Genomic DNA, 27048 nt, shown 5'->3' with positions numbered 1-27048 from the left:
AAAGAGTAGAACCAGTTTTATTTTGCATCGTTTTTGTGCATTTCTGGAAAAGATGGCTAAACTATTGCTGTTGGTATTTATGCTTAATTATAGCATTCGCAAATAAAAATGTCCCAAGAAAAATCTTAAAAAGAGAATAGTGTGATCATAGTTTACCTTGACCCTTTTTCTTTTTTTTTCCCATCTCTTTTTCACTTTTCCCTTCTGAGTGATCACCATCCCTAATTCCTTTCTTCATCTTTCCTGAGTGTGTGTGTATCTTTACATATGATATAATTTTTTTGGTATACTTATTTTCAAATTACTTTCCACAAATACATTTAAAAAATCAATCTATTAAGTAATCCTAGGATCCGCACATCACCATAGAGTGCCTGTGGCAAGGACCCTATGGTACTCATTGAGAAAAAATACTGAAGAGGTCTTAAATATTTTGATCTTTAGCCTTGAAAATAAAACTTTTGGTTCTTCCTTAATCACTCGGGCTACAATTTTTAGTTCTGAACTGTTTCCTTGTAATCTGTTAGAATTAATAACCATTTCAAAGCCATTCTAGCCTATGAAGTTGTTCTCAAAAATAGAAACAAAAATATACTTCACTGTGAAAGTAATAAGTGGCCAGCACTAAAAACTACATAAAGTGAAAAATGATTTTATACAACTCAATATGTTAAATAATATAACACACCCTGAAACCAGAAATACAGCTTAGCTTTATGGCTGATAGTCTCCATATGTATCCCTAGCAATTCTGAAGGATTTTTTAAATTTGGTTTTGGGGGAAATTTTGCTCATCCCCTGTCCAGTCCAGGAAATGTGGGTATTTTCTAGTCAAACAAGTAAAGATCTCTTAAAAATGTGAACAGAGAGTTTATTAACTGGTATAAAAATGTTAAGTAACATTAAAATTACCCAGGTATAATCTTCAAAAATCTTGCTTTACAAATGTTAGAAATGGTCCTAAAATGTTAATACTGAACTTGTAGCTTAAGATCCTTACCTTGGACTCAAATTTTATTAATTAATTTTATTATTAATCTCTGAAGAATTTACCATAACAACAACTCTGACAGTTAAGTGAATACATAGTCAGAAATATTGCTACTCTCAGCATTAAATACTAGGGACTTTCCTGGCCCTATTAAGGTTGCTAGTGTCATTCTTGCCATTACTTGATAAGTACCAAGAAATATGTATTTTAGTAAATCATTTGTGAGTGAATAATATTTCATATAAATGAGACTGAAAGGGTTTAGATTTTAAGATGCAGCTCTCCAGAGAAAACACCCTAAACTTAACATTTGTTTCAGAACGGAAAAGAGCTTAGCTTTCACAGCTGTCTTTGGCATAGTCAGGCTTTTCGTTGAAGCTGAGTCCTGGATGAGAAACTAAGATTGGTCTCTGTGGCTGACCAGCAAAATAACCCATCCGTAAGCCACTCTCTCTGGTTCACTGGTTTTCCAATCATAAAAGAAGAAGACTAATACTTCCCTGTGTGTGAGATCACCACATATGTAATAAAATCCACGTCTTCCATAATTTAGAACTCTACCTTCCACCCCAGTTAGAAGAAAATGTATGCTGTAGAAAAAAAGTAGTAGGTTTACTTCAATTAAACTTGAAGTTAGTTTAAGCTTAAAGCTGAAAGATTATTTAAGTCAACTTCAAGTTTTAAGCCAGCGAAACAATCTTAGATGCTAATGACGGTAAAATTTTCATAGTTAAAGCATCGTGTCCTTCACTGGTGCCAAAATTCTCTTCATGAAAATTATAGCGTTTAAGGAACTTGGATTGACCTAAAATGAACATTTGATTGGTCTTCTCAATTAACCAAAGAAAATTTCTTCTTCAAAAAAAGCATTTTTAACATAACCATTGTTTTTTTTTTTTTTTCATTACAAAACACCTACTAAATCTTAAATAACTCATCCTGTGGAAAATTATTTGTGACTTTTTTTCTTGAAATCATTTCACAATTTATGGAATAATATATGGGAAATGTATGTGTGGGAGTGTATATATATATATATATGTATATATATATATATATATATATATATATATATATATATCTGTACACATTTTTTAAAGTGAGAAGTTTTTAAGAGATTACAGAATAGAAAGAAGGAATGCAAGATTCAAAGCATGGATACCCTTCAGTGACAACTTACCAATAAATGGACCATATTGTAGTGATTTTAGTGCAAACAGACATGTATTCTGTGTTGTGTGGGCCACCTTTGTATGAGGGGACACGAAGCCATAGGACATGGACATGAAACTACAGGAACCTTTAGAATGGGTCTTCAATGCAGTAAAAATAAAAACAAAGGTACTGTACATCTTGAGAACCGGCCCGTGAATTTTCTTTCTCTTCAGATTCTGGCAATGACATGTGTTCAGGGACTTTGGCCAAATGGTTTTTGAAGGTTTTTGAAGTACTGAACATGACATGGTAATGTGTAGCATGTTTACGAACACATTCTAGACACATTGCATCTATATAAAAATAAAACTGTGAACAGCTGGACAAGAACACTGATCTACCCGCCGAACTTTTTTCCAAGTTCCTTGACACCGAGGATTGCCAATTGCTTGCCAATGGAGAGTTTGATTTCTGAAACGATATTTTGAAAAAGTTAATGCTGAAAGCAAACCAAAAAAAATTCTAATTTTACAGAATCATACGTTGAAGTGTTTTGGTGTTGCTTAAAGAATGATCATACCAGAAGTTTTGAAGTGCATTAAAAATTGAAATTAGTAAAGGATCACAAACTGAGTTTCCCTCCTTAGGGGTTCCATCAAAACAAGTTACAAATTAATCTCCTTTTTGAGGATACGCTCTTGTTGAGAGAACTGTTTGAGGTTTCTGTATTCATCTCTCTCACTTGATCTGAATATATGAAGTGTTACATAAAGGAACATAGCTCCTGTTTCATGTATATTTAAATTACAGAGGTCTACCCAAATGAGCTCTTGAATCCTCCACTCTTTGATTCCATAGTGAAAGAACGGGAAAAGCAGGAAGAGCAAAGCCAGATTGTTGAAGTTAATATTTTTAAAGTCATTGGAACTTCAGCCAGGGTTTAAGGTACTTTCTGGGTACAAATTAAATTATAAATTCATTTAACGACAAAATATGGATGAGATATTCAGAAAAATATTAAGTCTAAAGATTTCGTTTTGATTTGATATGCATGTCTTACCTACTTTGCTGTTCATATGGTGTACTCCTTACAAAGGCTATTAGGCACAAGTGACTAACAAACATAAATTCAAGTTATTAAATATTAAAATATACTGTGGGGAGTAATGACTAGCTGGAAAAGTTCATATTTTACTTTCTAATTCGTATTTTTACCAGTTCCACCTGATATAGTTAATCGGGGATCCCTGGGTGGCTCAGCAGTTTGGCGCCTGTCTTCAGCCCAGGGTGTGATCCTGGAGTCCCTGGATAGAGTCCTACATGAGGCTCCCTGCATGGAGCCTGCTTCTCCCTCTGCCTGTGTCTCTGCCTCTCTCTCTCTCTCTGTGTCTCTCATGAATAAATAAATAAAATTTAAAAAAAAAAACATAATCCATGTGTGACTAAAACTGGTCTTTGTCCAATAGCTGACCAGCATGAAGTCTAGTCTTAGGAAGAGTGTTATCAGATATAACTGATAAATGTACAGACTGGGATAGATTTTCAGGGTGACAAAATGTTTTCAGGGTAACTTCTTTTGGACAATCTATAGATTTCTGTAGGTTTCTGATCCTGCAAAGATGAGCCCACCACCATCTCGGCTATGGTTTTATGACTGTCCCCATTGGGCAGTGGTTCTGAAACACTGCTATGGGAGTGAATCATCTGGGCAGGGGTCAGCACACCACAACCCTTGGGCCAAATCCAGCCCACCCTTTCCACCAACTCCTGACCTAGAAGATGGTTAAAAATCTACCCCCAAAGATACTGATTCAGTTTGTCTTATATGGGGCTCAGGAATCTGTATATTTTAAATCACCATCCCAAGAGGTTCTGGTTTTCAAAATATGGCTTTGGAGTGATCAGGTTTCAATGGTCCTTTGGGAGAATGATATGAACCCCAATATCCAAATTTATCCCCTCATCTCTGCCATAGAGCCTCTGAGTCCCATAGTGTAAACTGGGCCCTGGATTCAGGAATTGCTAGACAAGGTTCTCCTTGGTTTGTTGACTCTCAAATTATACCCTGATATGTTACATAATAGTCTGCTGTTCAGGACACAGGATAGATCTCTCCAAATGAAAAACAAAAAAAGTCCTTCAACCAACGTTTCTTCCTTACCCATCAGAGTCCAGGCCATCTCCAGAACAGCGAAGGCTCACAGAATTCATAGCTGGGCGTTGACAATCAACGCACACTGTGTACCCCTCTCGGAGATACTGCATCCATCGAGTCAGAGGGCGATTTTCCAGAGCACAGTGATGAGTCAATGACTCTGTCTTGAACTCCATACAATATCTAGAGCAAAAAATGCAACACTTTCATGGGGTGTAATTAGAGATAGGCTAACACTGTAAAAAGCCTTAGGAAGCCTGCAACCCCCAAGGACATTTGACAGATTGGAGAAGGCAGTGGTGCGGTGCATCTTCACAAGCTACGCACCAGTCACAGAATGCCTTGTAAAGTTTCTCATTTGCTGAACTATGATGATGGACGTTGTCTGACTGGCAACTAGAGTGAAACTTATGGCTCTTTTCCAATCCATAAGTTTGCAGAAATTTGGATATCCTGTTTCCTATCAAATCTGACCACCAAATTGTGTATAAAAAGTACATTTCAGTAGGAAGAGAGCCCCTAATAACTTTGCTGATAAAGAATAGAAATCAAGTAAGAACTTGCTTATTATTATCAGTGCCTTAGCTGGCAACAGAGCTTTTCTGCCCCATAGACGTTCCCGGGGGCGTTCCCTATGCTCCCCATCTGGCTCACCTGCATGATCTGGGCTAATGAGGAGGAGTTTGGACTTGAATCCAAGCATCAAAGTTATAGAGGGCATCATCATAGATAAAAGGAAATGGGAAGCTGGAGACATTTTTCTGTGACAGAGGCTAGTGTCACCTTCCACTGAACTGTAAAACTCCCTAGCACTGTAAGTGACTAGACTGAAGGCCTGTGGGGGGAGCATCCAGACAGGGGTGAATATTTTAGAGTCTTGTACTAAAAAAGCAACACAATTTTACAATTCTTCAGGGAAGCAAAACACAGTAAAATTTCTACATGTGGTGTTTTCGGTTCTAATTAAGCTCCAGTGGGCTAGTTTCTTGTCCATAGAATTCTGAGCTGTCCTAGGTTAGATGGAAAGCGACTGGCGAGTCTGCTTCAAAGAGCTTTAAGAGCAATAGGCCGTTTACTAGGTACCTTTGGGTACTGAAGTAGGAAATTCTATGACGCAGCTTCAATCAGCTTCAGTCAGACAGCTTAACCCAGACGTCTCTTCATTATTTTCTCATTAAATTCTCCTAACAACGCCATGTGGTAGGCATTAATATTCTCATTTTTCAAGAAGAACAACTGAGGTGGGACACCGTATCCAAGGCCTCACGGCTAGTGCCTGGCAGTGTGGGGGCCTGAACTTGCAGCTGCCTGGTGTCCCTGTGCTGACCGCTGAAGTGCAGGCTTCAAGTAAGCGTGGAGGTCCCTCCCAGCCTGTGCCTTCTGTCTTGAAAGAACTCCTCAGAGCTGAGGTGTGGGCCACTTTCAAATTCACCAAACACGGGAGGTACTAGAGTCTGAGCCTGAATTCTCCTAAAGCCTGTAAGAGGAACATCCTTAGTACAACTGATAAAGTGATATCCTCATTTTATATAGCGTGTTTCTTGTTGATAGGACCTCAGAGACAAATCCTGGTGGCCCCACAAAAACAGGGGAGAGACAGGTAAGTCCCAGCTTTGTGGTAAGGAGTCACGTTTTCCCCAAAATCAATGAACAAGTAAGAGAAGAAAACTTATCCCACCCAGATGAGCTTCGTGGGCCGACCAGGCCATACCAATGGAAAAGCATAAGCTGAAAAACCCAAACCGAACAATACAAAACAAAAATCCCAAATTACCCGGCATCCTCTGTGTCTGTAGACCACTGTGGAGAGGCGGCTTGTCTTGTTCTCTCCTTGTTGAATGCAGAGGTAGTTATAAAGGCAGGGACTAGGAAAGAGAGAAGGGCATTGGACACATGCAGCCAAAAAAAAGTACCCAGAACGACCTTTCCCAGACTTGGTGCCAATCCTGTCTCAAGCCCCCCCATCCCTAAGTGCAAGGGGCCACGCACGGTACACCACCAGGAAAGAGGCGGGGCCAAGTTACCCCCCACCCGAGTCCCCAGAACCCAGCTGGAGGAAAATCTGTGTGCTCGCCGATGGGCAGGGAGGACTGTAGGACTGACAAGCAGGCTTGTCCTTGGTAATAAACTGACACTGTCTGAAAGGGAAGGAAGGGGAACGGGGAACAAAAACCAAGAGGAGGTAAGAAAAGATGCGAGTAAATCAGGGGGGAAAAGCTCATGGGGAAAAGGAGAGATTTTTAAAGATGAAAGGACGAGAAAAGGGAAAGATAGGAAGAATAAAATTAGAGAATAGGAGGGAGAAAGGAGGAAGAAGACAAAAGAGAGGGAAGAGGGGATATAAGGAGAACAAAAGACACCTAGAGAGAGGAAATGTGAAAAGGAGAAAACTGCAGTAAAAAAAAGGGAGGAGAAAAAAAAGGGGAGGAGGTGTGAGTGTACACCGGCCCCAGGTCTCTGCAACCCCAGCTTGGAAGCTTCCCCACCTGCACGTGGCCTCAGGATGACTGCCTGGTTCCGGCCAGCACAGCATCCTCCCCACGCCAACTTTCAGCCTGTGAGCAGGAAAGTCAGACTGGTCCCCTCCCCCTCCCTGTCCCCAGCCCCAACCTAACTCCGCAGCTCTGGACCAGAGAGAAGAAAGGGAGCCGGGAAGCCTTCCCTCCCACCTCCGCTCTCTTCTTTCACTGATTTTGCTTGTGTGTCTCCTTCCTCTTCACCCCTAAGTGTGGGGAGGCGTCTGCTGCGAAGTACCGTGTAGCACCTCCAGATAGCCTCCCACTGCCGCCCTGCTGTCAACTCAAGGAAGGTGGGCTTTGCCCTGGTCATCACTGTGGCCCTCACACATTTACACGCTTAGTAAGCACGTAGGCAATGAACGGTGGCTCGATGAGTGAGTGAATGATGTCTCAGAACTGCCACCAAGGCACACAGGTGCTACCTCCCTGTGGTCTTCTGTTCTGCCACTGAGCCTTGTGGCTGAGATGGCTCCACGGTCCTTCCTACCTTTCGTCTCAGAAACTGGACCGCCCCAGGAAGGGTGGCGACCAGCTGATGTTGGCTGGTGGGATGCCAAAGTCACCACCAACGTGAGCAAAATGGCACGAGGGTACTAGCTGCAAAACCGTGGCAGGCCCACACGTTCATTTGACCTGGCTCCTTACTAGCTCCTTATGGCCACAAGATGGCAGCCCTAATTCTTTTTTAGATTTTCTTAGGGAGGCCTTTTGGTATTCCTAGGGAATGTTAGACCAGAGTGGCCTAATACCTGGTTGCCACCTGCTTCTAGGAGTTGCAGGTATCATTCCTGTCACAGATGGCTTGGTGCTTAATCTCCTTGGTGTGAAAATTACTCACCTCTAGCACAGGCCCTCAGAGTCCCAGCTGTGAGACTCTTCCTTGTTGCACAAACACAATTAATTGTTTTCCAGAGAACATGCCACTTCTACCTGTGACCAGTTTAAAAGTACATTAAATGGATGATCTTTTACACCACATCACCGTGAACACATTGGGGAGAAGTGTTTTTTTGTTTTTTTTTAAACTCAAGGTGCTAGATCCCTGATTCAAAGAGGAACATTTCTCCTGTTTGTTCATTCTAGTTTATTTTAAAAATCTTTTTAGATTAAGTTTAAGCTTTTAAAAAATAAGTTAGTTTTGGAAATTGAGACACATCACTAATACTGTAGGAATTGGTGAGGCCTTGACTTCAAACTTTCTTTGTACTGTGATTTCCTTTTGGGTGTATCTTGCTAAGTGAAACTTGTTAAATTTTTTGTTAACTAAATTTTTTTCTTAAAGATTTTTTCACAATGAAAAATAAATAAATAAATAAAAACAACTCAGTTGTCGGAGGTGGACAGCTCCATTTGGAATTTCCCACATTGGTAGACAGAGTCAGAAAGAACAAGTGAGCGCATGTATGTTAGGAACTTACTGTTTCTCTTAGCTCTAATTATCTGGAACACAAGCACCGAAAGAATTTTAGCTTTCCCACGTATTGTTTCCATTTCTGTTCTTCTGACGCATTTAACGAGTCTATTCAGTAAGTGAAGAATACAATTGCTGCTCAGTCCACCTGGCATGGGACCAGTCAAACTATGAAATTTTCAGGATGTGTTTCTTTAGCTCAAAACATTTATGTGATCTCCTTATTTGTACCGCATATATTACTACAGAAGGTCAAAGGCGATGCATTTAATATATAGCTCAGGGGTGGGGCGAGGAAATGAGTTTAGGGGGTGGAGGGCATCTGATATAAAACCCTTAGCAAAATTCCTATAATAATAATGATGAAAGCTAACAATGATGCACTTCTAAGTTTCCAGGCATAATGCTGAGCACTCTTATGCGTGAATGCATTTACCCCTTACAGCAACCTTCTGGGATAGGTCCTACTGTTTCCCCATTCCACAGATGAGGAAATTGTGGCACAGAGAATTTAAGGGACATGTTCAAGCGTCCTGTCTAAACACGGCCGTGTCAGCCCGTATCTCTGAAACCATCGCTGCCTGGAGACTATCGTTAACGGAGATCACGATGTGTCACTGTTTTATGCAGCATATATCCTATGAATTGCTTAAATCCTGCTCCATGTTCCCTTTCTGTCCCTAACCACTGTCCTTAATATGAAGCAACGTTAAAAGAGAAGGAGGGGGGCTCTAGGGGAGCTCAGTCGGTTGAGCATCTGCTGCTCCCCCTACTTGTGCTCTCTCTCTCTCTCTCTAAAATAAATAAATAGGGATCCCTGGGTGGCGCAGCGGTTTGGCGCCTGCCTTTGGCCCAGGGCGCGATCCTGGAGACTCGGGATCGAATCCCACGTCGGGCTCCCGGTGCATGGAGCCTGCTTCTCCCTCTGCCTGTGTCTCTGCCTCTCTCTCTCTCTCTTTCTCTCTCTGTGTGTGACTATCATAAATAAATAAAAATTTAAAATAAATAAATAAAATCTTTAAAAAAGGAAAAAGGAAAGGGGACATTGTGAGCCTCCATCCTGAGCCCCTGCAGGTGCCCTGATGAGGGGTTCTCATCAGAACACCGAGGCTCACAGCAGTTAAATGAAACGAAGATCCGCAGCGAATGATGCAGCAAGGACCCCACACGGAAGATAGCTGCTTCTGGTTCTTCTTCTTCTTCTTCTTCTTTTTTTTATTTAAGGTTTTATTTATTTATTCATGAGAGACACAGAGAGAGAGAGGCAGAGACACAGGCAGAGGGAGAAGCAGGCTCCATGCAGGAAGCCCGACCTGGGACTCGATCCCGGGTCTCCAGGATCAGGCCCTGGGCTGAAGGCAGGCGCCAAACCGCTGAGCCCCCGGGGCTGCCCCTGCCTCTGGTTCTTGAGGTCCGCTGTCCACATGCCGCGCCAAGCCTCCGTGGGTGCGACTGACCACAAAAGCAAGCCAGTAACCCCGGGGCTTGGGGCTTGTGTGTCCTGCCGCCTCGCGCCCCGGCCTGGTTCGGTGGCACATTCTCCTGAGACAAGGGCCACGTCCTCCTTGAACAGGAGTCCTCAGAAAACAGACCGGCAGCCAGATTGCCTGGAGGTCTCTGAACCAGCACGACTTTTGAATGCCTCCCCTGAATTTAATTTGCATTACTTAAGAGTGGTAAGTGATGTAGAGGTTACTTTTGCCTTCAGTCCCAAGGCTGCTTGTGTGTGGAGGAACACAGCCCGGGGACAAAGGCTCTCAATAAAAGCTACTCCCCGCACCCCCTTCTCCCTTCCTGGCAACAATATTCAGATGTAATAATTCTTTGTTAAGAGGCCACTTGCCAGCTTTTCTGGCGTCCTATCGGCCTCCCATTGTTCGGTTTTATAACAACTCCACTTCTAAAAGCATGGTACGGCACATACTGACTTTGAACATGAAAGTACATTGAATTTGCTTAGAGAATTTCATCAAGCCCTCTGACACAGTGGGGTGTCACCAAAGCAGGCTTAGAACCACTGGTCTGTAGATACAGTGTCCGAGGGAACGGAATGAAAAGGTGACAACTTCTTTTGGGAGGAGTCAGGATGTACAACTAATACAATAACATGGCCTCTTGGATTTACTTAATGAAAAACGTGCAATCACAATATGCATTTAAGGAAATGGGGGAAATCTGGTGGCTACTTGATCGTTAATAAGACAGCCTCAATGATCGTGTTTTATTCACGGGCCTCTCCGAGCCTTCCTCTTTCTACTTAGTTACCAGAACCTGTAATTGCCATGTTAGCTCTCATGATCACAGGAGCAGCAAAGCAATATCAAGAAGGGGGAAAAGCCCACAGGATTCAGAGCCCTGAGACCCAGGTTTAGATTCTGGAAGTCCCTCACAAATGCTGTCACCTCCCTGAGCTCCAATGTCCTTTTGGTTTCAAGGATAACGAGGCTGTCCCCTTTCCAAGTAAGCAGGATAATGGCCCCTCGAAGATTTCCACATCCTCATCCCTCGGGCCTGCGAATATGTTATTTCATAAAGAATTAAAGTTGCAGATGGAATGAAGGCTGCTACTCGGTTCACCTTAAAACGGGGAGATTACCCTGGATTTTCTCAGTGGGCTCTGTATAAGCACAAGGGTCCTTCAAAGAGGAAGAGGAGGGTGTCACTACAGAAGAAAGCAGGGAGATGCAAGGTAGCTGGGTGTGAAGAAGGAGGGGCTGGGAGGAAAGAAATGTGACCGTCCCTGGGTGATGGAAAAGACATTCTTCCCCAGAGCCTCCTGCAAAGCAACGCAGCGCTGCCAACACCTTGATTTTAGCCCAGGGAGGAGGCCTGGGTTGCACTTCTATCCCACGGAACCCTAAGACAATAAATTTGAGTCGTTGTAAGCCACTGCGTTGGGGGTAACTTGTGACAGTAGCTGTGGAAGGCAAATATGCTCTCCTATAGGATGGCCATGAACACTGAATCAATGATGTTCATAAAAGCTCTCTGCCCTGCAGATGTGAGGGGCTGCTACCCCAGGCATGGAAGGCTACTGCCCTGTGAAGAGGAAAGCTGGTGGGGGAGGGGGGAGGCGGTGGTAACCGGTGGCCCCGCAGCAGAATTGAGAGCCCTGGGTGGAGGAGGGTGCCCCTTCTCTGTGCTTCTGCACCAACCTGTGCATCCCTCCACCATGGCAGTCGCTTGTCACCCCGAGCTATAATTAGCAGGAATATGTTTGCTATTTGAGTCTGTATCTCCAGAACCCAGCACAGCACTGGCTGTAGGTAGATGCTCAGTGAATCTTCAATAAATGACACACATAACTGAATGCATGGGCATTGCGGTGACACAGGGCTCAGGGCAATCCACCAAATGGGATTCTCACGCCACTGTTCGCATTTCCCTTTTCGTTGTCCATCTTTTTCCCAGGTGAATTCCACAGAACACTAGTGAGTCAATGAGATCCCCTTGGAAAAAGTGTCATTCAATCAAGTAAGGTGGGAAAACATCCCCTATCTTATCTCCCTCTTGTAGAATGAAAATGCTTATTAGCATAGTAAAGGCTCTGAGAAGTTCTTCGTTAGTGAAAATAATCTGATTTACCCCACATTTTCCGGACTAAACCCCTCTTTTGCATTTGGGAGCTTCTGCCTTCAGGAAAGTGCCATTTAGGTGATCCAGCTCTGAGTCAGAGGCTGAGGGAAGAACCCCCCATACTTGGGCTACAGCAGCGGTTCTGGAACTTCAGTGAGTAGCAGAGTCCCCTGGATGCCTTGTTACAAGCACAGTGCGAGGCCCAGCTCCAGCGACCCGGATCTCATGGGGCCGAGGAACTTGCCTAACAATTTCCCAAGTGAGGCTGATGCTGCTGGCTGGGGACCACATGTAAGGAACCACCAGACTGGAATATTTGAGGGGTCCTGTCTTCCCTGACCCGTTTGTGACCGTGGTCATCATTTCCAAGACATTACAGTAGGAAAGTGCATCTCAGGAACCGAAGGTGGGCTCTAAATGCCAATGCCCCGTCCCCAAATACAGATTTCTCCTCTTCCCCAGCTGGATTTTATGAGGAAAGGCCACTGAGTACAGATACCTCCTGTTGGTCTTCTGAGGAGTCACATATGAAGGCTGCTGCTTTATATATAAAATCCTCTTACTGGAGTTTGGTGGGAGGGGTGGATGAGAGGGGTAATTTGGGAACATGAGGACCTGTGGAGGAAGACAGACCTGTGGAGGAAGACAGGGGCCTCTGCCCAGAGGACACAGGAGTGGGCAACTCCAGGCAGAGATGAGAACCCCAGGGGGCAGGGTGTGGGCCCAGTGCTCCCTGGTGCCCTTGACCCATGTTCTGTAGCATCATCCTCTTCATTGACCTTCCTGTCCCTTAGCCCGTGACCTATATTATGCTGTTACAAAGAGCTACTGCGCTGCGAGGCAGTCTGCGTAGCACTAAGGAGTCAAATGTACGTAAGAAATACTTTCTAGGGGCACCTGGGTAGCTCAGTGGTTGAGCATCTGCCTTTGGCTTAGGGCTTGATCCCAGGAGCCTGCTTCTCCCTCTGCCTATGTCTCTGTCTCTGTGTGTGTGTGTCTCTCATGAATAAATAAATAAAATAAAAGAAAGAAAGAAAAACTTTCTAGCAGCCAAACTCTATAGATGAGCAAAGTAGCTTCTTCCCAGATAGATCAACCATAGGTTTAAGTGTCATCCAAAAAATCAATAATGTCCTACAGCGACTTCCTCCCCAGGCCTTTTCTACAGTGCTCTGCAGAGCGCATGAGCTGAATGTGGTTTGTGACCGTTTCTGTGAGCACTAAATTATTTCCCAGGGAGCTTCATCTGACTGCTGTGTCCATGAGAGGCCTCCATCCCGGCCCTTCCGTTAGCTACTCCTCTGCCAGAACCATCTTTTCTTTTCTTTTCTTTTCTTTTCTTTTCTTTTCTTTTCTTTTCTTTTTTTCTTTTCCTTCAAGATGTTATTTATTTATTTATTTATTTATTTATTTATTTATTTATTTATTTGAGAGAGAGAGAACATAAGCAGGGGAGCAGCAGGCAGAAGGAGAGGAAGAAGCAGGCTCCCCACTGATCAGGGAGCCCAAGGTAGGGCTCGATTCCAGGACTCTGGGATCATGACCTGAGCAGAAGGCAGATGCTTACCCGACTGAGCCACCCAGGTGCCCCCAGAGGCATCTATTCAAATCACATATCTGACCACATCAGAAAATGCTATGGTGTCTCTCCAGGGCTTATAAGGTAAAGACCAAAATCCTAAACCAAGAACTCTGGGCAGACACTTCCCCTCTCAATGCCAACCTCACTGTCTGTGCTCCCCAGACTCTGGCCTTCCTTCAACTTCTCAAACGGGCCTTGTGCTTTCCCTGTGTTACAGAAATGAGCCAAAGATGGTCTCTAGGTTGTTTACTTCCTCACAGCAGGCTGAGACCTGCTAGCTCCAAAGCCTACTGGCAGCAAACTCAAATTTTTATGCATCCAAATTGGGTTTTTTAAAGATTTATTTATTTATTTATTTTGAGAGAGAGCTCTTGAGTGAGCATGGGGGAGGTGCAGAGGGAGGGAGAGTCCTAAGCAGACTCTGTGCTGAGCACAGAGCCCCACTCAATCCCACCACCCTGAGATCAGGACCTGAGTAGAAGCCATGAGTCGGCTGCTCAACTGACTGAGCCACCCAGGCACCCCCCAAATTGTTTTAAAAATCACCAAACAAGCAGATTTTTTAGCCATGTAGGCCCCTTCTGCTTTACATACCATGCAGAACTCTCCCTGGCATCTGCTGGCCACTGATGAGCTAAAGCCTTATAGTTGCAAGACCCCAAGCTGGTACCACATTTGCCCTTCAAAACTCTCTGACCCAGAGATCCCCACCCATGCTGCTTAGTTGCCATCACAGACACGTAGCCCCTGGCAGATTCCTCTCCTTCCCCTCTGGATGGTGGTCCCCCCACATTGTAGCCTCTGGACTTTCCCTTCTCACGCAAGTCCGTCCAGGCACCACCCAAAATAGCTTATTGCATATTACCTCCTTTTGTGGTCATGTTTTCCCTACATCAGCCCCCAAATCCTTCAAACTGCTATGCCTGACTACCTGGTTCACCAAGCCAGTGTCTGTTTGGAAAGTTCTTTTTTTTTTTTTTTAATTTTTATTTATGATAGTCAGAGAGAGGCAGAGACACACGCAGAGGGAGAAGCAGGCTCCATGCACCGGGAGCCCGACGTGGGATTCGATCCCGGGTCTCCAGGATCGCGCCCTGGGCCAAAGGCAGGCGCCAAACCGCTGCGCCACTCAGGGATCCCTGTTTGGAAAGTTCTATACTCTCAGCCTTATCTACTCTTCCTTAGGGAAGTCTCCCTGCCCGTTCCTGTGGTTCCGCTCCTCCCCCAAGACCAGGGGAAATCAGCTTAATACATGCACTCGGAGCTCCAACCAACTCACTCATTTAGTACCACTTGCACCAAAATGAAACTGTAATTTTCTGGGACTAATCCCCTAAGAGCATCATTTATCATCTCCCTTCTCCCCACCAGACTGTGATCTAAATGACAGCAGGCTCAGGTCAACTTATGTCACCAATGGAACCCTGGCACCCAGCCCAGTGCCTGGCATCAAGTAGGCTCTCAATAAATATTTGTGGCTAGAGTGGAAAAAAAAAAGGAGCAAAATGGCTTGATGAATATCATGTTGGCATAAAAATTTCCAGGTTCCTATGAAAAACACCTGATATTTGTTATCCTGAGAAGTCAGTGTTTTGCTCTATCAGATTCCATCCAGATCAACACATTGGTGCCGGCCTTTTTGCTCATTTCTTTGTGAGCTTCTTATGGCTCCCGACTCCTTCATGAGCCGAATTCTGGCCTCTCCATGGGCTACTCCACAACCAGAATGATCTTTTCAGATCACAAATCTGATCCCATCAGCCCCAATCCAGGCAGCTGGAGAGGAGGAACAGGTGTTTTATGAGAATAATCTATCAGTGTTTAGGAGTTAATCCTTTTTTTAAAAATAGATCCTATTTATTTATTAATGGGGGGGGGGGGGCGGGGGGAAGAGAGAGAGGCAGAGGGAGGAGCAGGCTCCATGCAGGGAGCCTGACATGGGACTCCATCCCAGGTCTCCAGGATCAGGCCCTGGGCTGAAGGCGGCACTAAGCTGCTGAGCCACCTGGGCTGCCCAGGAGTTAATCCTTTTTCTGTTGCTTTCACACGTGCGCGTGATAAGCGTACCTGACTGCATAGGAATTAAAAGTGCAAGATGAGAGCAGCCCCAGGCGGCTCAGCAGTTTAGTGCTGCCTTCAGCCCAGGGTGTGATCCTGGTAGACCTGGGGTCGAGTCCCACATCCGGCTCTCTGCATGGAGCCTGCTTCTCTCTCATGAATGAAATCTTTTTTTTAAAAGTCCAAGATGAATGGTTTTAAAAAAAGTGCAAGATGAATAGTAAAAAAAAATAAAAGTGCAAGATGAATAGTTTAAAAAAGTGCAAGATGAATAGTAAAAAAAAATAAAAGTGCAAGATGAATAGTTTAAAAAAGTGCAAGATGAATAGTAAAAAAAAATAAAAGTGCAAGATGAATAGTTTAAAAAAGTGCAAGATGAATAGTTTTTTAAAAAGTGCAAAATGAATAGTTAAAAAAAAGTGCAAAATGAAGAGTTAAAAAAAAAGTGCAAGATGAATAGTTAATCCTCCTGGGCGCTTAGTGTCCGGTGAAGTACCGTCATCCTACCTGAAGGCCTCTGTCGCCAGCTTGAGTTTTGCTAACAATCGCAAGGCACATGTCCTCCTTCCCACCCAGGGCGCCCCCCCCCCCGGAGCAGGGCCCCCACCGGGTTAAGAGCACCCCCCAGGGCACCCCGCAGGACACGGAGGGCTGGGGGGCTGGGGCTGGGGCTGGGCGCTCGCTCCTGCAGCCCGGCTCCCCGCGCCCCGCGCCCCCGCGCCCCGCGCCCCGGACCTCGCGCCCCGCGCCGCAGGCCCCGCAGCCACGCGGACCGCCCCGGCCGCCCCCGCCGACCGCCAGTACCGAAGGCGCGCCCGCAGTCCTGGCCCCGCGGCGTCGAGTAGTCCAGGCAGCCGGCTCTCTCCTCCAGGGGCGGGCAGGGCGCGCCGCCGTTCCGGGGCTCCTGCTGCACCGGGCGCCTCCGCACGCGGGCCGCCGGCCTGCACTGGTCCCCGCAGCCGCTCCAGGGGCTCCACTCCCCCACGATGCACGGGCGAGCTGGAAAACAGCACGGCGGCGGGATGGGACCTCACCTGGCCACACCTGCGCCGCTGCTCCCGCCGACGCCAGCGGTCGGGGCGCCCCACCCCCACCCCGGCAGCCCTGCGCATCGGGGGGCGGGAGGGCGCGGGGGCAGCGGGGCCAGCGGGGCCGCCGGCCTGCACTACCCCCGCCCTGGTGCTCAGCCGAGCACCCGCACCTCATAGGGGCAGGCGGGCAGGCAGCTCTTCGGGGTCCGGAGGGTGGGTCTGAGCCGGGGAGTCCCCCCCCCCCCAACGCCCGAGTCAAGGGAGTGATGCTTTCCGGCCCTTCCTCACACTCTGTGCGCTTAGATACCATCATTGCTCCTGCATTTGTCCTTGCTCCAGCAATTGTCATTGCTCCTGCATTTCCTTGACTTTAACGTCACCCTCCCCTGCCCAGAACGTTGTTTACTGTAACAGCAATACATATTCATTGTAGATAACGAAAAGGGGAATTTTTTTTTTTTTTTAAGATTTTTATTTATGTATTCGGGAGCGGCACACAGAGAGAGAGAGAGGCAGAGACACAGGCAGAGGGAGAAGCAGGCTCCATGCAGGGAGCGACGTGGGACTGGATCCCACGACCAGAGCCAAAGGCACAAACTCAACCACTGAGCCCACCCTGGTGCTCAAGGGAAAAAAATTTTAAAGGAAAGTGTCCAAGTCACTTCTTACCCTCCAAATGTGTCTCTCCATCAGACATAGCTTAGGGCCACACCTAGGGACCTCTAGAGTTGAGACTTCTCTTAGGTGCTAGATTCTCATCCTCCAAGGCCCTTAGACCCCTAAACTAGGAGAGTTGGAATTTGCAGAAAAGCAAACAGAACCCACAGAGGTGAAGAGTGCTACTCATGGTCGCATGAAGGGGCAGAGTCGGGGGTAAGAATTTGGTTCTAGTGACAATTTTCTGGCCACAGCTGGAAAACCAATGTGGTTGCATACTTAATTTCCCCACTAAAAGTCTTAACAAATCTTTTAAAAGGACCATACTGCGTTTTTAAGTGGAATTATCTTAGGACTTGAAACCGTTTATAAGAAAAAGAAGAAAACAAAAGATGTACCTCTGAACGAGAGGCCAAAACTCTTTCTTTCCCACAAAATGTGACCCACTTTCCCTACCATCCTCATACTTTCAAGCTTACAGAGTCTCCACCAAGAAAGCACTCTAACTTCTCTGAAATCTTGACTTGGGTTTCTAACAGCTTGTACTTGAAAACTCATTTGGCCTCTCAGCACACTCCAGTTTAGGGTTCATGGGTTTTGGAAGGCCAATCATTTGGCAGCACACAGCTCACCCTGACATGAAAAGGGTCACATACAACATAAACATCTGTCAGTAATTCAAAAACTTCAGACTGCTTTAAAACATGCTTTTATTAATCATCTAAAAACTCACAGGCATCTCATGTCAGGTGGGTGAGGAAGCAAGGATGAGGCACATGAGACTTGCTGCCGGTACCTGCCAGGCACACATCCTTTGGAAAAGCAGTTAACAGGCCATTTCAAGCGGATCAGAGGGATCCTTTAATTTTAGTGATCCCATGATTTAAGGGAGCCCTAGAGCCAGAGGCATAGAAAGAGATTGCCTGCCGGGCTAGGAGCTGAGAAGCTTAAGTCTCCCAACAACTCTCTCTGTCACCCAAATATCTTCATCCCTGAGTCTAGTTAGTCTTGTCCTGATGTGTTGGCCTTGAGCAACATTTAATAATACACCTTAAAAAGCAAACGAGACACTTGTTTCGAAGATTAACATTGGACATCACTATAGAATAAAATGTTGCCATGGCATTAACTTAGAATTTAGGAATAGGGCCTCAGTTTGAATACACACTATCCGTATGGTAAGAGATGATACTGGGGACAGTTTTCTGACGGAATTGAGTTTCCTGGTATTTCTTCAACATTTGTGTCTCAGGTGCAATGTTTACTTATTTTACTTGGTTTGACCCAGAATTAACGCCCTCAAATCACAGTATCACTGAATCAGTTGTTGTTCCTATCGGTTACCTTGGACATAGCTATGCCTCATATTTCCAATCCATGACTTCAACAGCTCCATAAAGAAAATTAGGAGTCCTGAACATCATCTTGACTGCTTCATTATAAGACAAAATGAAAAAAGTTCACACAGAATTATACAAGTAAAAAAATTTTGTATCCACAAAAGTTTTTTGAGTTGGATGATGAATCTGAGGTATTTATTCCTATTCTGCAGAAAAGATTATATTCATGATTAACTTGTGAACTTTTGATTGTTTGGATTGCAATTCGCCATAAATCACAAGAGATCTTTGGCCACGGAGGCCAGGGGAAGTACAGGAACTTCTAACAGATTTATCAGCCCAAATCATACATTATAGCTGCATGACACAAATTTCCTTTGAATTATTCCATTAGTATTCGTATCTACAGCCAGCATGTCAAAATATTCTTTGTTCAGATCTTTCTCAATCTTTGCATCTCACTGGTTATCACCGGAGGCCAATAGACCTAGTGAGCAACGTCATCATCCCTGACTCCAGGGAAGTCACAGCTTCCCAGTGTCCTAATGGTTAGGATTTAATGACATCATCTCATCCCTTTTAGAAGAAAAAGCAGCCTGGGTTTAATGGATGCCAGAATGCTCGGCAAGCTGTTTTCTTTTTTCCTTTGTTTAGACTCGGTATAATATTCAGGTGGAGTTTCCCATCTCTGAGATGTGGATTCCAATGCAAGTAATTTATTTGGGAGGTGGTCCCAAAAAGTGTAGTAACACCAGAGATGGGGAAGTAGACACAGAAGAGAACAGAGGCATAGATCCCTAAATTCCTGACTTAGGCCCAGTGGGCACATCTGGCCCTCGGCTCACTCGGAAGTGAAATAATGGGTAGATCCAGAGTACAAGGAACTATCAGGTCCTCTCTGAAATTTTGGCTAGTTCCCCCTTCCTCAAGAGCTTTCTGGTGATCAGATGTCCAAACCACAACCACAAGGAGAATGGCCAAGAACAGAGAAATAAGTTAATAGATTTCAATAGGGAATCTGCACAAAACAAGAGTAGAGCACATTTTCACATGTCCTAACAGGGATATCCAGTCATATCCAAGTTCAATTACCTTAAAAGATTTTCTACTAATCTTCAAAAATATAATAATAACAATAATTTATAAATGGCTTTTTAAACTGTCTCAGTGGTTTGCTATTGAATTTGGAATAAAATCGCATGCCGTGTAACCCAGTGTGTGTCCCTCCCCTCCCACCACCTTCTCTGCTCCAAGTTCCAGCCACGCTGGCCTCCTTATGCCAAACTCTCTCACGCTTCAGAACCTTGTATGTGTGTTCCCTCTGCCAAGAATGTTCTTCCTACGTGGGGCATGGCTGGGGTTAGCTCATCCATTAGGCCCCAAATGAATTATTGGTTTTTCAGGGAGTCCTTCTCTGGCTGGATTATCTAAGTGGTCTCCCAGTGCCACCTCCAGCCTCCCACCTGCCACACCATAAAATTACTTCCTCTCAGAGTTCAGTGTTCCTTGCTGCCTAATATTTCCATAATTGACAATTACATATTTTACATATTTATTTGTGTTATTGTCATTGAGTTTTTCATTTTGTGCCTTGTGCTTAGCACATGGTGCTCAATAAATATTTGTTGAATGAACGAATGAAAAAAAGAAATGGCATTGGACCCATTCCTCCTCCTTCCTAAACAAATTTGCTCATATCATTAGTTAGAAGCCAAAGAATTGCCAAAGGCTCTAGAGTGGGAAGGAAAGCCAGTGGAAGGACAGGAGCAAAATCCAAAACTCCCAGAGCCAAAAATATTGGAATTCTTAACCTGGGCAAGAGTTGTCTGGGTTCTTCCAGGAACACGGTGGCCCCAAACGGTGTCACTGGAAGGAGTGTGGCTTTCTGCAGCTTTGGCATATATAGATCCCAGCCTCTCCTGGCAGCCACAAATCCTCCCAATGCTTTTAAATCCATTTATGTCTCCTGCCAGTACCAGCTTCTTTCATTTTATTATCAGTGGCAGGGAGTGGTATTTCCTCCTTTTTGATCCAAATTTCCCTCACTCAAGAATTTCAGAATATGGTGGAAAAAAAAAATCTATGTTTATCTTATCCGTGCGGCTCAGGGATTTAATTTGTCAGGAAGTCCCCTTCCCTCCAGCAGGGACTTTTTAGGGTGATGACTCCAGCTGCTGGACCCATCTCTCTATACCTATTCCCCCTCTCAGAATTACCAGTGGGCCCCCTCCAGGTCCATTCACAGGCTCCATAAGTAGGAGCAACCAGAACCACACACACTAGTCTCAGTCTTAAGTACCAAAAGGTAACTAAAAAAACCATTTTCTACTATTCTTCTTGATGATGCTATACACACACATACACACACACAGAGCGACAAACTGAGCTGACAGCCAGTCCTTCATTTCATACTTATAGTTTGGGATATTTCTTCTTAATATAAAACCTTGCTCTCCTTTTCATGCAGTGTCTCCTTGGTTAATCAGGGATCTGGCCCTGCCTGCTTGGCTCTTTCCCACCTAAAAGTTTAAGGCCACCCACGAGCAAGGGTTTTCTCCCTCACGTTGTTAAGTTCAAATAGTCCTAGTCATTCCTATGAAAATATTCTTCTTGCACTTTACCCACAGCAGTCCCACGTATGCCTAGCTTTGGTTTCTTGACATTCTGTGGAAGAAAAATAAAGCAGCCCCTTCACCACATGCACATACACATACACATCTCATGATAAGACGATTTTAAATGTCATAGGCCTTTTCTCTTTCCTTGTGTATCCCCTTATCTGAGAAATCTTATCAAATCTTCTCTGAAGATCAAATGAGACTACATTGCCCACTGCCTATTTGCCACCTGCCCCCCTAAAGCACCAATAAAATGATTAAGTATTTCCTCTTCTTACAGAAACCATGTTATAGAAAGAAAGAAAGAAAAAGAAAGAGAGAGAGAGAAAGAAAGAAAGAAAGAAAGAAAGAAAGAAAGAAAGAAAGAAAGAAAGAAAGAAAGAAAGAAACCATGCTATTAGGACGCCTGGGTGGCTCAGTGGTTGAGCGTCTGCCTTTGGCTCCGGGCATGATCCCAGGGTCCTGTGACTGATTTCAGCAGGCATCAGGCTCCCTGCAGGGAACCTACTTCTCCCTCTGCCTACATCTCTGCCTCTCTCTCTGTGTGTCTCTCATAGATAGATAGATAGATAGATAGATAGATACATACATACATACATACATACATACATACATATATACATAGATAAAATCTTAAAAAAAGAAAAGAAAAGAAACTATGTTATCTGGCCCCTAGTGGGTTTTTTTTTCTTTTGATATTAACTAGACAAGTTCATGAAATCCTAGAGAGACAATAAAAAGGACTCCCTCATTAGGAAATAAAATTTTATACACCATATAAACCCAGAAAAAAAGGGGCATACAAATCAAAAAAGATAATTATGCTTTTAAGCATTTACTGGGTAGTAAGTTTCCAGGTGAATTGTTTTCTTCTTTTGTATATTTCTATATTTTCCAAATTGTCTGCCACAAACATATTTTGTAGTTAAGGAAGGAAAATGGGATATATAAAAGGACAGGTGGCTACAGTCCAGCTGGTAGTGCCCTCTGACTGAAGCTATAACATCCTCTCGGTGGACTGACTGTTCAGGTTGTTTAGACAAACATAATTAAGTGACACCACGATGGCTGTTAGGGGATTGTAAAGAGGAGCATGACACACTTTTTGCCCTTGAAGAGTGTCAGTTGAAGGACAGAGAAGGCTCACTCACTCTCCCAAATATTTATCTGGGGCCTGCCCTGCAAAGTACATAGCTTCTCATAAAGCCTCGTTTCTCTGAGGGTCAAAACAAAATGTTTAAATGTGTGGGCTATGGACTCAAGACTTCCTGAGTTCAAATCTCACTCCATCACTTGTTAGCTATAGGGCTTTGGATAAATTTCCCAACCTTCTGGTGCTCTGATTACCAACCTGTGGGTTGTGAGACCTAAGTAAGACTAGAGCTGTGAGGTGCCTGGCACAGAGTAAATGTTGCATAAGGGTTGACAGCTCTACCCTCCTCCACTGAACACCAGGGCTGCGGCCCAAGCCTGCAAAGTCAAGTCATGTTGAATGTTGGCGCCAGGCCCTGCTCATTTTTCCTACAGAGACAAAGGCAGGGGAAACCACATGCTGTCTCTTGGGCCACTATGGTTCCAGTAAAGCCTCCACTTTCTAAATCACTGTGGATGGTGACATCCTTCTTTTGGGTGAGTTCTGGAGCCCGTATACATTTTTTTAAGATTCTATTTATTTATTCATGAGAGACACAGAGACAGAGGCAGAGACATAGGCAGAGGGAAAAGCAGGCTCCCTGTGGGGATCCTGATGTGGGACTCGATCCCAGAACCCTGGGATCACGACCTGACCCAAAGGCAGACACTCGAACACTGAGCCACCTAGGTACCCCTGCAGCCCATATTTTTAAGTACACTTGCTCCTTCTCCTTCCAGGTGTGCAGTCAGCAAATTTGGGCCAGTTAGTTTCCTAGATTCCCCGGTAAATCTAGCAGAAAAGACTGGCTCACACAGGCTACTCAACTTTTGCCCTGCCCCACTTGGGTTAAGTATTTCTCTTTCCTGAATTCGCTTATCAAAAATCTAATGCAGCCTACTGTTTCTACCATCTTAGAATGCAGACTCTAGGAACCCAGATGATGAACTGGAGACTGGGGCCTTGTGAGCCTGATAAGTGAGCCTTCTAAGAAATTCTAACTTGGGTCTGTCCCCTCCTTTATTTATCTCTCCCCATCCCTGGTCAGACACAGCCAAGGGAGAATTTTCTATTCCTTTTCTTGGTGGGGGCAGGGGAGGGATATGGAGATACATAATCGGTGTTGAAACCCATACACCAACATCCTAATGAGATTTTCCTGAGCCCATTCGTTTCGGGACAGATATTTTTGGCACCTTGGTAATTCCACAGCTCTAATAACTTATTTTTATTTTTACTAGGTAAAAAAAAAAAAAAAAAAGTCCTATTTAGAAAAAGAAATTCCAGTATTTCATCTCTTAGCTGCACCAGAAGAAAAAAAAAAAAAAACCAACAACCATGTCTTTACAAAGAAGAAAAAAATCAGAAGGAAGAGAAATAAGGCATTCTTAGTTCTACTGACACAGCTCCATTCTTGGCTCACCTATAAAGTGATTTCAGCCAAAAACGTTTCAGACAGCATCAGCAGGTAATACAACCCTGGGGGAGCAGACGAGATCCCAGGGGGCAGCCCGGGTTCTATGCCCAAGGAGTGGCTGGCAGGCCCCGAGCTGCCGAATCTTGATACGGTGGGGAAGAAGGGACAACGAGGCGCAAGCCCCACGAGGCACAAGCCCCACGGCAGCGCAGCCGTGGGTCCAGGTGTCGCCGTGCCCCCTTCGGGCGACTCAGTCCGGGGCAGCCCCGCCAAGGCCCGGCTCCCGGGTCTGGGAAGCCCCCGGCCTCCACGCTCAGCTCTGCCCAGCCAGTGGCTCGCTTCCCCGTGGCCACTTCCAAGCGTCTCGGTTTTCTTCCTCTGCCCCCCAGAAACCGCAGGCGCCGAGGATTCACCAACGAGGGGCCTCTTAGGCCCTGCGCCGCTCCTGCTCAGGCCTCGGCCAGCTCCCCAGGGGAGGCCCCTTGGCCGCAGGTGCCCCTTTTTCTTATTTATTTATTTATTTATTTATTTATTTATTTATTTATTTATTTATTTATTTATGATAATCACAGAGAGAGAGAGAGAGGCAGAGACACAGGCAGAGGGAGAAGCAGGCTCCATGCACCAGGAGCCCGACGTGGGATTCGATCTCGGGTCTCTAGGATCGTGCCCTGGGCCAAAGGCAGGCGCCAAACCGCTGTGCCACCCAGGGATCCGGTGCCCCCTTTTCGATTCCTGTGGGCGCCCTCCTCCTCCTGGTTTCCAGTCCCAGGCCCGGCACTCGCAGCTCCTCCCCGGGCACCAGGCTGCCGGGGATTCTCCCCGAGCCCTTCCCAAGGCCGTCAGGGCAGCTCTCCTCTGGGCCTACTTACCCCACACATCCCTGCTCCGAGTGATCGCTCTCTGTTTTTTTTTTTTTTTTTTTTAAAGATTTATTTATTTATTTATGATAGACACACAGAGAGAGAGAGAGAGGGAGAGAGAGAGAGAGAGGCAGAGGGAGAAGCAGGCTCCATGCCCGGAGCCCGACGCGGGACTCGATCCCGGGACTCCAGGATCGCGCCCTGGGCCACAGGCAGGCCCCAAACCGCTGAGCCACCCAGGGATCCCCCTGCTCTCTGTTTTAAGATTTCTACCGCCTGCACTGAAAATCAGGGATTGTATCTGTGACCAAATAACGACTGAGGACCCTGCAAGCCCTCACAGCGCCGGAGGACTCACTGGAAAGCCGGTTCTTCTCCAGCGTCCGTCCTACCCGGGCCTCTTCTGTGCCTGAATCTCTCCACAGCTGTGGTGGCCGTCTGTCCTTCCACCGGCGGAGCCTCTGGGGCGAGCCCAGTTCCAGGCACAGAAGGCGGACACCCACAGGGACTGCCGAAGGACCACAGGATGCTTTCCTGCTAGAATTCTCCTTCCCCTTCCGGAGACTTCTTGCTCATTCTCCGGCCCATGCTTGCACATTACTTCCTCTGGGAAGCCTTCCTTGAATCTCTTGGGGCTTCTGAGTTTTCCCTGTCTAGTCTCCTGGATCCCTTATTTGGGCACTGAGCATGTTGCAGGTGGTTGGCAGGTGTAGTCCCCTGCTTGGCCATGAACTCCTAGGGAGCAGAGACCATGCCTCTGTCTCCTTTGTATCCCTGCGCTTCCCACAGACTGGGGGCACATTACCTGGTCTACAGGAATTCTCTATTTACCTTTAAGATGTAAGCAAGTCACTTGTGAGAAAGTGATCCTGCCTTAGGGATCAGCCTTAGGGAGAGAGGCTTTGCTCCAGGGATCCAGGTAACTGAGGCAAACAGGTGTTTCGGTCTGATGCTCAGTGGAGGCGGAGGGGTTTGGGGACCCTGGGCCCCAGGGCATCACATTTCCTAAATAACTGACTCTTCACCTTGCTTTAATAATAAAATACCCGGACCTTGAAGCAGGATTGGGAAAGAACTTATCAAAAAGAGGATCGATATTCATAGGTTAATCATTAGCTTTCAAACAGGATCAAAAAAAAATCTTAATGTTTTTCAATTGTGTTCTTTCAGTAGCAGGTCTGGGTGATATCTTGCCAGGGGCAGGTGGCCTCTTCCAGCATCAGGGACGCAGAGGAGTGCTCCTCTTTATGGGGCATCCGGTTCCCCAAGTAATTACAGAGACCCAAGGGTTCCTCTCCCAAGAGGATGCCAAGGATACCACAACACAGGGATCCTTGAGGTCCAACCCTAACATTTGTGAGGCATTTGGGGCGATGAGATCAGTAGGGAGCAAGGTTACTCTCATTTCTAGAGCTGGCTTCTCTTAGGTAAACCTTGTTCTTTGGGACTATACTCAGCATCCCTAAATCTCTTAATTTAGTTAAATCAGCATCTATTGAGCCCTTACCAGGGGCTGTGATATTGTGGAAATAGAAAGATGAAAAAGACTGACCCTAAAGGAAAACCAGCAAGATGAAAACATAATAGGAAACCCGAGACAAAACCTTTTATCATACTACAGAGATAAAACTGAATTCAAAGAGTGTATTGAACACCTAGGATGAGAGAGGGGCTGTGCTAGGTGCTGGAGTCCAGGAGGGAGGACCACTGCAGTCCTCCAAGAACTTGTTCTGTAGAAGTAACCGGCGGGAGCCAGCCCTTGGCACCAAGTGGGTAATTACACATCCCTTGCCTTGTCACCCCTCCCAAGGCCCCTGAGATCCCCGAGCGTTAACAGACTGAAAGTGGGGGGCACGGACGTGCGGAACCTGACAGGCCACCTTTCCAGGTGGGAGGTGTCCCCATCAGGCTGCAGTTCCGGGACCCCACAAACTTCCAGGAGAACAGATGGCTCCAGTCCCTTCCATCCAGGTTGTGGTGGGGAGAGGTGCTTCGCAGTGGTGTGTCTAGATGGAGAGGCCTGGGGGATCCCTGGATGTGGGGGGCGTCGCGGGAGGGGGGGCTAGGGTAGAGGGAGCTGGGTGTACCTGATGGAGGGAGGGGTGTGGAGGACTCTAGGATGGGGGAAGCCGAGTGCACCTGGATGAAGGAGGCTGGAGGGCCCCAGGCCGCAGGGAGGTGTGCCTGGATGGAGGGGTCAGCCGGAGGCCCGGAGGGGCGGCCTGGACGCGCCAGGATCCCCCGGGGCTGCGGTCCTTGGGGGGACCCTGTACCCCTCGGCTGCCGGCGCCCCACCCTCGGCCGCGCCACCCACCTGGGCACGCCCTGGCGTAGTCGAAGCAGCAGTCCCCCGTGCGGCGGCAGGCTTGGTCGCAGTAGCACGTCCCGTACACCCTGTCCAACCTCCAGCCGCGCGCGGAGCAGGCGGCGTCCCGGCCCGGGCAGCAGCGCCCCGCGTCGGCGCAGCCGGCCAGGCTCCCCGGCCACAGGCGCGCCAGCGCGCACAGCGCCATCCACAGGGTCCTCATGGCCAGCGCGCCGCC

At 46.2% G+C, this 27048-nt stretch overlaps 1 protein-coding gene across 1 annotated transcript; it reads right to left on the bottom strand.

Annotated features, from left to right (window-relative positions):
- Positions 1–850: 850 nt before the first annotated feature.
- SBSPON (somatomedin B and thrombospondin type 1 domain containing) lies at positions 851–27048 on the bottom strand. The gene is made up of 5 exons (XM_077876574.1): positions 26820–27048; positions 16252–16446; positions 6076–6166; positions 4308–4484; positions 851–2617 (listed from the first exon to the last, which is right to left on the bottom strand). Exons 1-5 carry the CDS (start codon positions 27031–27033, stop codon positions 2500–2502), a joined length of 795 nt encoding a protein of 264 aa, XP_077732700.1. The 5' UTR covers positions 27034–27048; the 3' UTR covers positions 851–2499.

This window comes from Canis aureus, chromosome 28 (genome assembly GCF_053574225.1).
Source record: "Canis aureus isolate CA01 chromosome 28, VMU_Caureus_v.1.0, whole genome shotgun sequence".
NCBI classification, from domain to species: Eukaryota; Metazoa; Chordata; class Mammalia; order Carnivora; family Canidae; genus Canis; species Canis aureus.
This window is presented reverse-complemented; position numbering and strand designations above follow the sequence as displayed.